The sequence below is a fragment of the Sarcophilus harrisii genome, chromosome 2, assembly GCF_902635505.1.
Source record: "Sarcophilus harrisii chromosome 2, mSarHar1.11, whole genome shotgun sequence".
NCBI classification, from domain to species: domain Eukaryota; kingdom Metazoa; phylum Chordata; class Mammalia; order Dasyuromorphia; family Dasyuridae; genus Sarcophilus; species Sarcophilus harrisii.
The window spans coordinates 330,270,619-330,283,262 of record NC_045427.1 but is presented as its reverse complement, the minus strand read 5'-3'; the positions used below and the strand labels follow the sequence as shown (position 1 = coordinate 330,283,262).

Sequence of the window (12,644 nt, the reverse complement as noted above, 5' to 3'; positions counted from 1 at the left end):
AATATCTTTAAAAATATATATTTAATAACATACTAAAATCTTCAAAGAGAATATGAAGTTCTCAAGGTCTGTGTATTTGTCAGGGGTGGGAGGGAAACGTTGTGCTGGCCTTGGGGGTGGCTTAGAGAGAGATTTGCTGTGCACCAACACCAACTGTTACTAACAGGCTGATAAATCCAAGAGCTCCTAGAAGAAAATATTAAAAAAGAAAAAAAAAATAATGAAGAATAAAGTAAAGCAATTCTCCCCTAGATCAATACATGCCTGCATTTCTGCCCTGCAGAAAATATCCAAAAATGCCCTAAGCAACCTGTTCCTCTGCAGGTGCTATAGCCCCAACCTCACCAGCAGCCAGAGCTACTAAAGGATGTGGAAAAGAAAATCTTAATACCAAAGTCCTTGGCACTGTTAAATGGTTCAATATTAGAAAACATACATGTTTTTAACAATGGCAATGATATTAAAAAGAATATGTATTAACACTTGCTTTGCTGCTGAATTCTGGGGTCAACTGGATTTTTCCATCTGACTTAGTTTAAAATTCCCATATGCTTTTTTCACCATCAGAATGTGAGATCTTTAAAGCTGACTTCATTTTCTATTTGAATCCTTAGTGTTTAGCAAAGTGCTTTACATATAGTAAGCATTTGATACTTTTTCCTTCATTCACAACAGAGAAACCAGAAATGGTAATCAATTTCATTAGTTTAGAATTACAAGAGAATTCAATGAATTTTCCAGACAATTACAGTTTATTTTAGACAGCACTGTAAACATAACACATATGCAATAAGTACATAAACAAAATTTCTGAGCTGATGAGATTTTATTTTACAAATTGAGTCTCACCACAATGGTTTTTTCAAATCTTTTCATCCCTTCTCAAAACTCTCACAGCCTTTCCTTCTGTTCACCCTAGGTTGAGAACTTTGCTAAGCACTTAATAAATATCTCATTTTTATCCTCACAATAACTTCGGTATTTTATCCTCATAGTAATGCTGGTGGGGCTATTATTATCCCCTGAGGCAAATAAAAATTTTCCAAGGTCACAAAGATAGTAAGTATCTGACACTGAATTTGAACTTAGGTCTTCCTGGATCTTGGCCCAAGCATTCATTATACCACATTTGTATTTTTTTTTTCCCAGAACCATAACTAGTAATGTTTGCACCTGATGCAAGACAGAGGAAATGAGTTCTCAGATGGAGTTGGGCAAACAAAAACCTAGGGATAACAACATGGGCAAGCTTATTCTATTCCTGTAGATCATCTGGCAGTTTCTAAATTCATTTAGTATTTCTCGAAATTTATTAAGTATAGTTATCTCTTTCACAACATGGGGGTTAGGTTAATGGCAACCCCATGATCTAGAAAATCTGTATCACATTTTTTGGCCCTCCTTTAGTATCAAAAAAGAAGTCTAAATTATTATGGTTTTTAAAGATAAAATATGTTGATATAATACAATACTATACATATATTTTATGCATTTCTGAGTTTCTAAACGTTTTGTGTTATATTCTGGCTTTAATGTGTCATCTGTGGCTTCTGCAAATGCTGTCCCCCCCCCCCCCCCATTCACATTTAATTTCTTTCTTTCTTTTTTTTTATAATTATAACTTTTTATTGACAGAACCCATGCCAGGGTAATTTTTTACAACATTATCCCTTGCACTCACTTCTGTTCTGATTTTTCCCCTCCCCCAGATGGCAAGCAGTCCTATACATGTTAAATACGTCACAGTATATCCTAGGTACAATATATGTATGCAGAACCAAACAGTTCTCTTGTTGCACAGGGAGAATTGAATTCAGAAGGTAAAAATTACCCAGGAAGAAAAACAAAAATGCAAATAGTTTACGTTCATTTCCCAGTGCTCTTTCTTTGGGTGTAGCTAATTCTGTCCATCATTGTTCAATTGAAACTGAGTTAGATCTTCTCTTTGTCAAAGAAATCCACTTCCATCAGAATACATCATCATACAGTATCATTGTTGAAGTATATAATGATCTCTTGGTCCTGCTCATTTCACTTAGCATCACTTCATGTAAGTCTCTCCAAGCCTCTCTGTATTCATCCTGCTGGTCATTTCTTACAGAACAATAATATTCCATAACATTCATATACCACAATTTACCCAACCATTCTCCAATTGATGGGCATCCATTCATTTTCCAGTTTTTAGCCACTACAAACAGGACTGGCATAAACATTTTGGCATATACAGGTCCCTTTCCCTTCTTTAGTATCTCTTTGGGGTATAAGCCCAGTAGAAACACTGCTGGATCAAAGGGTATGCACAGTTTGATGACTTTTTGGGCATAATTCCAGATTGCTCTCCAGAATGGTGGATTCGTTCACAACTCCACCAACAATGCATCAGTGTCTCAGTTTTCCTACATCCCCTCCAACATTCATCATTATTTTTTCCTGTCATCTTAGCCCATCTGGCAGGTGTGTAGTGGTATCTCAGAGTTGTCTTACTTTGTATTTCTCTGATCAATAGTGATCTGAAAAACTCTTTCATATGAGTGGAAGTAGTTTCAATTTCATCATCTGAAAATTGTCTGTTCATATCCTCTGACCATTTATCAATTGGAGAATGGCTTGATTTCTTATTAAAATTAGAGTCAATTCTCTATTTTGGAAATGAGGCCTTTATCAGAACCTTTAACTGTGAAAATGTTTTCCCAATATTTTTACAGTCAAAGGTTCTGATAAAGGCCTCATTTCCAAAATATATAGAGAATTAACTCTAATTTATAAAAAATCAAGCCATTCTCCAATTGAAAATGGTCAAAGATATGAAGACAATTCTCAGATGAAGAAATTGAAACTATTTCTAGTCATATGAAAAGATGCTCAAGTCATTATTAATCAGAGAAATGCAGAATTAAGCAACTCTGAAACTACTACACACCGTCAGATGCTAGATGAAGAAAAATATGATGATGGAGGGGATATGGGAAACTGGGACATTGATACATTGTTGTGAGTTGTGAACAATCAACTTTTGGAGAGTAGTTTGGAGACTATGCTCAAAAGTTATCAACTGTGCATACTGATCCAGCAGTATTACTACTGGGCTTTATCAAAGAGATTATAAAGAAGGGAAAGGGACCTGTATGTGCACAGATGATTTGTGGCAGCCCTTTTGTAGTGGCTAAAACTGAAACTGAATGGATGTCCATCAGATGGAAATGGCTGAATAATTGTGGTATATGATATTATGGAATATTGCTATTCTGTAAGAAATGACCAACAGGACTGATTTCGAAAGGCCTGGAGGGACTTACGACAATGCTGGAGTGAAATGAGCAGACAGAGAGATCATTATATCTTCAACAACAATACTATATGATGACCAGTTCCTGATGGACCAGGCCATCCTCAGCAGCGAGATCAAGCCAGAATCATTTCCAATGGAGCAGTAATGAACTGAACCAGCTATGCCCAGAAAAAGAACTCTGGGAGATGACTAAAAACCATTACATTGAATTCCCAATCCTTATATTTATGCCCACATGCATTTTTGATTTCCTTACAAGCTAATTGTACAATATTTCAGAGTCTGATTCTTTTTGTACAGCAAAATAACGTTTTGGTCATGTATACTTATTGTGTATCTAATTTATATTTTAATGTACTTAACATCTACTGGTCATCCTGCCATCTGGGGGAGGGGGTAGGGGGTAAGAGGTGAAAAAATGGAACAAGAGGTTTGGCAATTGTTAATGCTGTAAAGTTACCCATGCATATATCCTGTAAATAAAAGGCTATTAAATTAAAAAAAAATGTTTTCCCAGCTGTTCGTACAGGGCTTTTTGATGTGATATAAAAAAAAGTTTCTATTTTGTGATCAATAATGATCTCTAGTTCATCTTTGGTCATAAATTTCTTCCTCCTCCACCAAGTCTGAGAGATAAACTATCCTATGTTCCTCTAATTTATTTATAATCTCGTTCTTTATGCCTAAATCATGGACCCATTTTGATCTTATCTTGGTATACAGTGTTAAGTGTGGGCCCATGCCTAATTTCTGCCATACTAATTTCCAGTTTTCTCAGAAGTTTTTGTCAAATAATGAATTCTTATCCCAAAAGTTAGGATCTTTCGGTTTGTCAAACACTAGATTGCTATAGTTGACTATTTTGGCTTGTGAACCTAACCTATTCCATTGATCAACTAATCTATTTCTTAGCCAATACCAAATGATTTTGGTGACTGCTGCTTTATAATATAGTTTTAGATCATGTACAGCTAGGCCACCTTCATTTGATTTTTTTTTTTTTCATTAATTCCCTTGAGATTCTCTTGTGAACTTTTGTTCTTCCATATGAATTTTGTTGTTATTTTTTCTAGATCATTAAAATATTTTCTTGGGAGTCTGATTGGTGTAGCACTAAATAGATTAGTTTAGGGAGTATTATCATCTTTATTATATTCACTCGGCTTATCCAAGAGCACTTAATATTTTTCCAATTATTTAAATCTGACTTTATTTGTGTAGAAAGTGTTTTGTAGTTTTGCTCATATAATTCCTGACTTTCCTTTGGTAGATAGATTCCCAAATATTTTATGCTATCTTCAGTTATTTTGAATGGAATTTCTCTTTGTATCTCTTGCTGTTGGAGTTTATTGGTGATGCATAAAAATGCTGAGGATTTATGTTGATTTATTTTGTATCCTGCAACTTTGCTAAAGTTATGAATTATTTCTAATAGCTTTTTAGTAGAATCTCTGGGGTTCTCTAAGTATACCATCAAATCATCTGCAAAGAGTGATAGTTTGGTTTCCTCATTACCTACTCTAATTCTTTTTTAATCTCTTTCTCAACTCTTATTGACGAGGCTAGTGTTTCTAATACAATATCGAATAATAATGGTGATAGTAGGAAACCTTGTTTCACTCCTGATCTTACTAGGAAAGGTTCCAGTTTTTCTCCATTGCATATGATGCTTACTGACAGTTTTAAATATATGCTCCTGACTATTTTAAGGAAAAATACATTTATTCCTATACTCTCAAGTGTTTTTATTAGGAATGGATGTTGGATTTTATCAAATGTTCTTTCTGCATCTATTGAGATGATCATATGGTTTTTGTTAATTTGGTTATTTATATAGTCAATTATGCTAATAGTTTTCCTAATATTGAACCAATCCTGCATTCCTGGTATAAATCCTACTTGGTCATAGTGTATTATCCTCAGGATGATTTTCTGTAGTCTTTTTGTTAATATTTTCTTTAAGATTTTAGCATCAATATTCATTAGGGAGATTGGTCTATAATTTTCTTTCTCTGCTTTCAACCAACCTGGTTTAGGTATCAGTACCCATGCCTGTGTCATAAAAGGAGTTTGGGAGGACTCCTTCAATCCCAATTTTTTCAAATAGTTTATATAGCATTGGAGTTAATTGTTCTTTAAATGTTTGGTAGAATTCACATGTAAATCCATCTGGTCGTGAGGATTTTTTCTTAGGCAGTTGGTTAATAGCTTGTTCTATTTCTTTTTCTAAAATGGGACTGTTTAGTCTATTTACTTTTTCCTCTGTTAATCTAGACAAGCTATATTTTTGAAGGTATTCTTCCATATCATTTAAGTTGTTGAATTCATTGGCATAAAGTTGGGCAAAGTAACTCCTAATTATTGCTCTGATTTCCTCTTCGTTAGTGGTGAGTTCTCCCTTTTCATTTTTAAGACTAACAATTTGATTTTCCTCTTTCCTTTTTTAAATCAGATTTACTAAGGGTTTATTTATTTTGTTGGTTTTTTCATAGAACCAACTCATAATTTTATTAATTCAATAGTTTTTTTACTTTCAATTTTATTGATCTCTCCTTTTATTTTTAGAAGTTCCAAGTTTAGTGTTTGACCAGGGGTTTTTAATTTGTTCCTTTTCTAGCATTTTTAGTTGCAAGCCCAATTCATTGACTTTCTCTTTCTCTATTTTATGCAAATAGGCTTCTAGAGATATGAAATTTCCCCTTATTACCGCTTTGGCTGCATCCCACACATTTTGGTATGACGTCTCATTATTGTCATTTTCTTGGGCGAAGTTATTAATTATGACTATGATTTGCTGTTTCATCCACCAAATAGTATGAGATTATTTAATTTCCAATTATTTTTTGGTCTATTTTCTCCTGGCTTTTTATTGAATGTAATTTTCATTCCATTATGGTCTGAAAAGGATGCATTTACTATTTCTGCTTTACTGCATTTGAATTTGAGGTTTTTATATCCTAATATATGGTCAATTTTTGTATAGGTTCCATGAACTGCTGAGAAGAAAGTGTACTCCTTTCTGTCTCCATTTAGTTTTCTCCAGAGAGCTATCATATCTAACTTTTCTAGTATTCTATTTACCTCTTTTGACTTCTTTCTTATTTATTTTGTGGTTTGATTTATCTAATTCTGAGAGTGCAAGGATGAAATCTCCCACTATTATAGTTTTGCTGTCCATTTCTTTTTGCAACTCTCTTAATTTCTCTTTTAAGAATTTAGATGCTATACCACTTGGTACATGTATGTTTAATATTGATATTGCTTCATTATCTATGCTACCCTTTAGCAAGATATAGTGCCCTTCCTTATCTCTTTTAATTAGGTCAATTTTTGCTTTTGCTTGATCTGAGATCAGGATGGCTACCCCTGCTTTTTTGACTTCACCTGAACCAGAGTAGATTCTGCTCCAATCGTTTACCTTTACTCTGTATGTATCTGCATGCGTCAGGTATATTTCCTGTAAACAACATATTGTAGGATTCTGGCTTTTAATTCATTCTGCTAACTGCTTCCTCTTTATGGGGGAATTTATCCCATTCACATTTATGGTTAAAGTTACCAATTCTGTATTACTTGCTATCTTGTTGACCCCCATTTATGCTTTTCTTCCTTCCTTCCTCCTTACCCCTCCCTCCCCAGTATTAAATTTGTGTGCACCACTTGCTTCTCACAGCCCTCCCTTTTTAGTATCCTCCCCCCCCCCCACCTTAGAGTTCCTCTCCCTATCTTACTCCTTTTTCCTCACAATTTCTGTATTTATTCCCTTTTCACTTTTCCCTTCCCACTTTTCAATGAGGTGGGAGAAGTTTCACCATAAATCAAATATGTCTTATATTTTTCTCTTTAAGCCAATTCTGATGGCAGTAAGATACACACTCTATTCATCCCCTTCCATTCTTTTTCTCAGATATAATAGGTTTCCTTTGCCTCTTCATGAGATGTAGTACCCCCACTTTACCCTTTTTCTGATACAATTTCCTTTCTACCTCTAGTTTCTAGAACAAGGTATACATGTATTCTTTATATATCTTTATAGCAGAAATATAGTTCCCAAGATTTCTTTTTACCTTTTTAGGTTTCTCTTGCGTTGTATATTTGTAGGTCAAACTTTTTAAGTTCTGTTTTTTTTCACCAAAAATAGGTGAAATTCGCTTATTTTGTTGAATGTCCATCTTCTTCCTTGGAAAAAGATGCTCGTTTTGGCTGGGTAAGTTATTTTTAGTTGCATACCAAGTTCCTTAGCCTTTCGGAATATCATATTCCAGGCCCTTTGATCCTTTAATGTGGACTCTGCTAGATTCTGGGTAACCCTTTTTGTGGCTCCTCTATATTTGAATTGATTTTTTCCAGCTGCTTGTAGTATTTTTTTCCTTTGTCTGATAGTTCTGGCATTTGTCCACTCTATTTCTTGGTGTTTTGATTTTAGGGTCCCTTTCAGTAGGTGATCGATGAATTCTTTTAATGTCTATTTTACCCTTTGTTTCTATGACTTCTGGGCAGTTCCCTTTGATAATTTCCTGGAAAATAGTGTCCAGGTTCTTTTTTTCATCATATTTTTCAGAGAGTCCAATTATTCTCAGATTATCTCTCCTAGGTCTATTTTCCAGGTCTGTTATTTTCCCAAGAAGGTATCTGACATTTTTTTTTATTGTTTCATTTTTTTGGTTTTGCTTGACTGATTCTTGGTGTCTCCTCGAGTCATTCAATTCCATTTGTTTGATTCTGATTTTCAATGAAGTATTTTCTTCACTCACTTTTTAAATATCTTTTTCTAATTGTCCAATTGAGTTTTTAAGTGAGCTGTTTTGTTCTATGGAATTTTTTCCATTTCACCAATTTTATTTTTTAGACAGCTATTTTCTTTTTCTAGGACACTAATTCTATTTTTCAAGGATTTGATTTCTTTATCCACTCTGTCTTTAAATGAATGGGATGACTTATCCAGACTCTTTTGCCAAGCCTCCCTCTCCTTTTCCCATTTTTCTTCTAGCTCTCTTGTGAGAGCCTTTTAAATTTCTTCTATGAGTCATCTGTGTTGAGGACCAGATGATATCCTCCTTTGAGGATTCATCTGGAGACAGTCTATTTTTATTCTCCTCAGGGTTTAAAGTCTGTTCTCTATCCGTACAAAAGCTATCAATCATTAAGGTCCATTTAAATTTTTTGCTCATTTTGTTAGAGAAGAGTCAAAGAAGACAAACTAGTAAAAACAAAACAAAACAAAAAAACAAATGGAATCTGCTTTTTTTTTTGGGGGTTGGGTGGTGTTACCAAGCCTCCTCTGCAGATTGTGGGGGGCAGCAGTGAGGCACCAGCAAGACAGCAATGGCTGTGCTGAACCTGCGTTCTGAGACTGAGAGCATGCTGAGACACTGGGGGGGGGACGGGTGGCCAGGTCCCAAGAGACTCCAGCTGTTGGGGGTTGTATTCTTCACCCCCTGTGTTTTTTAACTTCTCTGCTTGTCTACTGGCTTGCTGCCAGGGTAAAGTATCCAATCCTGTAGTAAAGCTCTCCCCGCAGAGACAGCTGAGATCACACCTCACCCCCCCTCCTGTCTGCTCAGCTGTGAGCTGCCTGCCAAGCTCCCGCTGCTGCTGCTTGCCCTCAGCCTGTGCCTGATCTAAAACCGTCCCCGCCCTCGAGCAAAAACCAGATCTTTCCTGGTGAATTTCAAGGATGTCTTCTCTTGGTAATTATTTGTGGGGTTTTTTTTCAGTCAAGCATTAATTTTGAGGCTTGTCATGAAATGAATTCTGAGAGAAAAAGCAGAGCTTAAGCAGATGTGTGCCTCCTCTCTACCATCTTGCCTGGAAGTCCACATTTAATTTCTTATGTTGACCCATGACATATTAAAAGTGTGACAGAGAAAATCATGATGCTGTGTGAAAAGCATTGTGCAAGATACTAGATATATGTGTTGATTTGTACTGGTTAACTATATTTACTGATTACAATAAGTATAGTTAGGTCTTCTATTACAAGAATTAAAAAAAAGAAAAGAAGAAAAAAAAGGGAAGAAAACAAACAGTATCAATGAAACATTTAAAAAATACCCAGAAAAGAGTAGAAGTTTTTGTTACATAAACTGAGATCTAAAGAATTTCTAATCTACTGAGATCTATTGGAAAAGAATCAGCAATTACCACATTTTCAATACAAAAACTACATTTACACAGAAATATATTTACTTCTAATTCCTACATTGTGGAAGGGATGACTGTACTTAATACATTTCTGTAAATACTAAATATATTTACATAGTAAATGCTACAATTAAGTATATTTACACTGCGCAGCTAGATGGCACAATGAATAGAATAGAATGCCAGGTTTGGAGTCAGAAGACTCATCTTTCCGAGTTCAAATCTGGTCTCAGTCACTTACTAGCTGTTACCATCCTGGGCAAGTCACTTAATCCTGTTTACCTCATTTTCCTCAATTACAAAATGAGCTAGAGAAGAAAATGGCAAATCATATCAGTAACTTCGGCAGGAAAACCACAAACAGGATCACAAAGAGTTGGACACAATCGAAAGCCTATCAAAGGGCTGGCTAACATCTTAATTCCCCATCAAAAAAGTTTTCAAAACAACATACTAAGGGAATTTTCTTTTGGGAATATATTTCTGATACCATGCCAAGTTCAGAATTAATTTGGCTAGAATGTAGAGTATATGAGAAATAAGTCTAAAATGTATTTACATGGAAGACAAATTGGAGAGAGAGAAAAGACTAGAAGCTGGAAGGATTTATTAAGAGTCTATTCTAGGACCTAGGATTACAAAAAAAAGGAATGAAATAATTTCAACTCTCAGGGAGCAATGCAGAAGGCATTCATATATAAAAAATATATATAACATAAATATAAAATGAATAAACACAAATATATAAAGTATGGTAACAGGGAAAGCCATAGCAATTGAGGGGATCAGGAAGACGTTCATGGAGACAATGATGCTTGAATTGTGTCTTAAAGAAAAGAATTCTTTGAGATGAGGATGAGGAGGAAGGTGAGGTAAGAAGTGCAAAGATACAGTGAAAGGAGATAGAGGGTCAAGGAGTGAGAAACAGCAGTCTGACTGGATCACAGTGTAATCAGTTAGCTAGTGTTTATTAAACTACACACTGAATATACAAAGCATTGTGCTAAAATCTGGAGATACTAAAAAAAAGAATAGTGTCTTCAAGGGGTTTATAGGCTAGAAAGAAAGGTTGGGGCCAGGCTGGTTAGCTTTAAAAACTAAAGAGAGAATTTTAATATTATCCTAGATGCAATAAGAAACCACTAGCATTGGATAAGACAGATTTGTGTATGAGGAAAATTATTTTGGTGATAGACAGGAATGGATGGAATAGGGAACAATATTAAGGCAGGGAGACAGAGATAATAAAAGCCTCTCTATGTGAGAAAGTTCAAAAGTGGAAAAAATAGGTTAACTACGAGAGCTATTGTGAAATAAGAATTGTCAATTGATTGGATATGTGTGATAACAGAGTAAGGAGTCAAGGATAAATAGGAAAGTTTGAAAAAGTGTATTGTGGGAAAAATTGGGATTCACTGACTTTGAAGTAACTCTGAGACATCAATCTGAAATGTCTGATAGGCAACTGGTGATGTGAAGACTGAAGCACAGGGGAAAAAATAAAGCTGGTTACACAGGTAATAAAGTATGGAATAGAATTTGAACCCAAGTCCTCTACTCCAGAGCGAGTGTTCTTTCTAATCAATTGAGAGAAAACTTTAATAAACTAGGGTGAATCTATGCTCCTTCAGATCCTTGTAACCTTATAAAACACTTCTATAATATTCTGTTAGTCATCTGTTTTTCAATTCTACTAGACTGCACTGAATGTGACCTGAGTGCATTTTTCATGTTTCATCTAATCAATAATACAACGTTCTACATGTTAACTAATTGATTATGTATTTATGTCACTTAATCTCTCAGTATTCTGTCTGGTCAACTCTGGAACTAAAAGCTGAAGAACTTTCTTCATTTAGGTCGTCTTCTACCAATGAAATCACAAGTTCAATCTCTAACCCATACTCTATAGAAATGGTATATTATTTAAATGAGATTCTATTCTTGTATTTCTGTAATCTGTAATTTTTATTTCACAAGCATACTCATTCACTTTGGCATTCTAGACTTACTTAATTTTATTTATAATTCATAATATTACAAAATTTGCTTCCAGTGATATTTTCCAAAGTAGGAGGGAAAAGCTGATAATATATTTAATTCCCTAGATATGAACAAAAGAACATAAAAAGAGAATGCTTCAAAGCTAATTCTTGTATCCTCAAGATTTTTTTTTCAGTTTTGAAGTTTAAGTTGTGAAATATTGGTGTGTTTCAAAATAACAAAATCCAAATTAAGCATTTTAAAGTGGAATTTTAAAAATTACATCTCTCTTATCTCTAACAAAAAACAATCAACATAAAAGACAATCATGTCAATTAATCAGGGGCTAATTTCAACTTTAACATTTAACTTTATACAAGCCTAGCACAGAATAGTTTTTTTAAAGTGATTTTCTTATATTTAGTCCTTAAATATTTGTTCTTTTAAATAAAACATTAAGAAAAGAAAAAGGCAAAATAATAAATTTAAATCGTTGTTTTTGAGTTGTTACATTCATGTTCCTAACCCCCCCCCCCCAATTTGGTGTTTTCTGGCAAAGATATTGGGGTAATTTGCCATTTACTTCCCTAGCTCATTTTACAGAGGAGGAACTAAGGCAAAGAGAGTTGTGACTTGCTCTGGTTCACATGACGATAGTAAATGTTTGGGGCTGGATTTGAACTTAGCTCCTCCTGACTCCACAACTGATGCTCTACCCACTGTACCACCTAGCTGCCTTCATAAATTTAGATTAATACACAACTTCATGTAAAACAATAAAGTAACTCCCATTCTCAAAAGATATTTTTGTTTTTAAGATAACTTGCAACACAAAATTTGTTTAATAAATTCTCTCTAAAAAAAGTCATACCTTGCTTTTCATAGCTGAAGAATATGGGCCCAAAAACAATCCGGGTAAGATTTCCTTAAAAAAAGAAAAAAATTACAGTTACTAATTTAAATCTACAAACACTGATCAAAAATAAGTTTAGGGCCAGAAGAAAACCTTAGAGATAATCTAGCCCCAATGCTCTTATTATTCAGATAAAGAAATAAAGGCCAAGAGAGAGAAAATTACTTTTCCAAGGGCACAACTATTAACATAATAGCAAAGACAAAATTAAAATTCAATCCCTGGACTTCCAATTCCAATTAAATGTTTTTTTTTCTACTAAATCACACTGTTTTATATAACATTCACTGATTTGAGAGGGAATTTTCATAA

The 12,644-nt window shown here is 34.4% G+C and overlaps 1 protein-coding gene across 1 annotated transcript in view; it reads right to left on the bottom strand.

Moving 5' to 3' along the window:
* The window catches only part of STYX (serine/threonine/tyrosine interacting protein), a 49,720-nt gene that overhangs the window by 19,332 nt on the left and 17,744 nt on the right, over nucleotides 1–12,644 (bottom strand). The window contains exon 3 of the mRNA XM_031952839.1: nucleotides 12,291–12,344. Coding sequence (XP_031808699.1) covers nucleotides 12,291–12,344 — 54 coding nt within the window. The remainder of the gene's footprint in view (nucleotides 1–12,290; nucleotides 12,345–12,644) is intronic.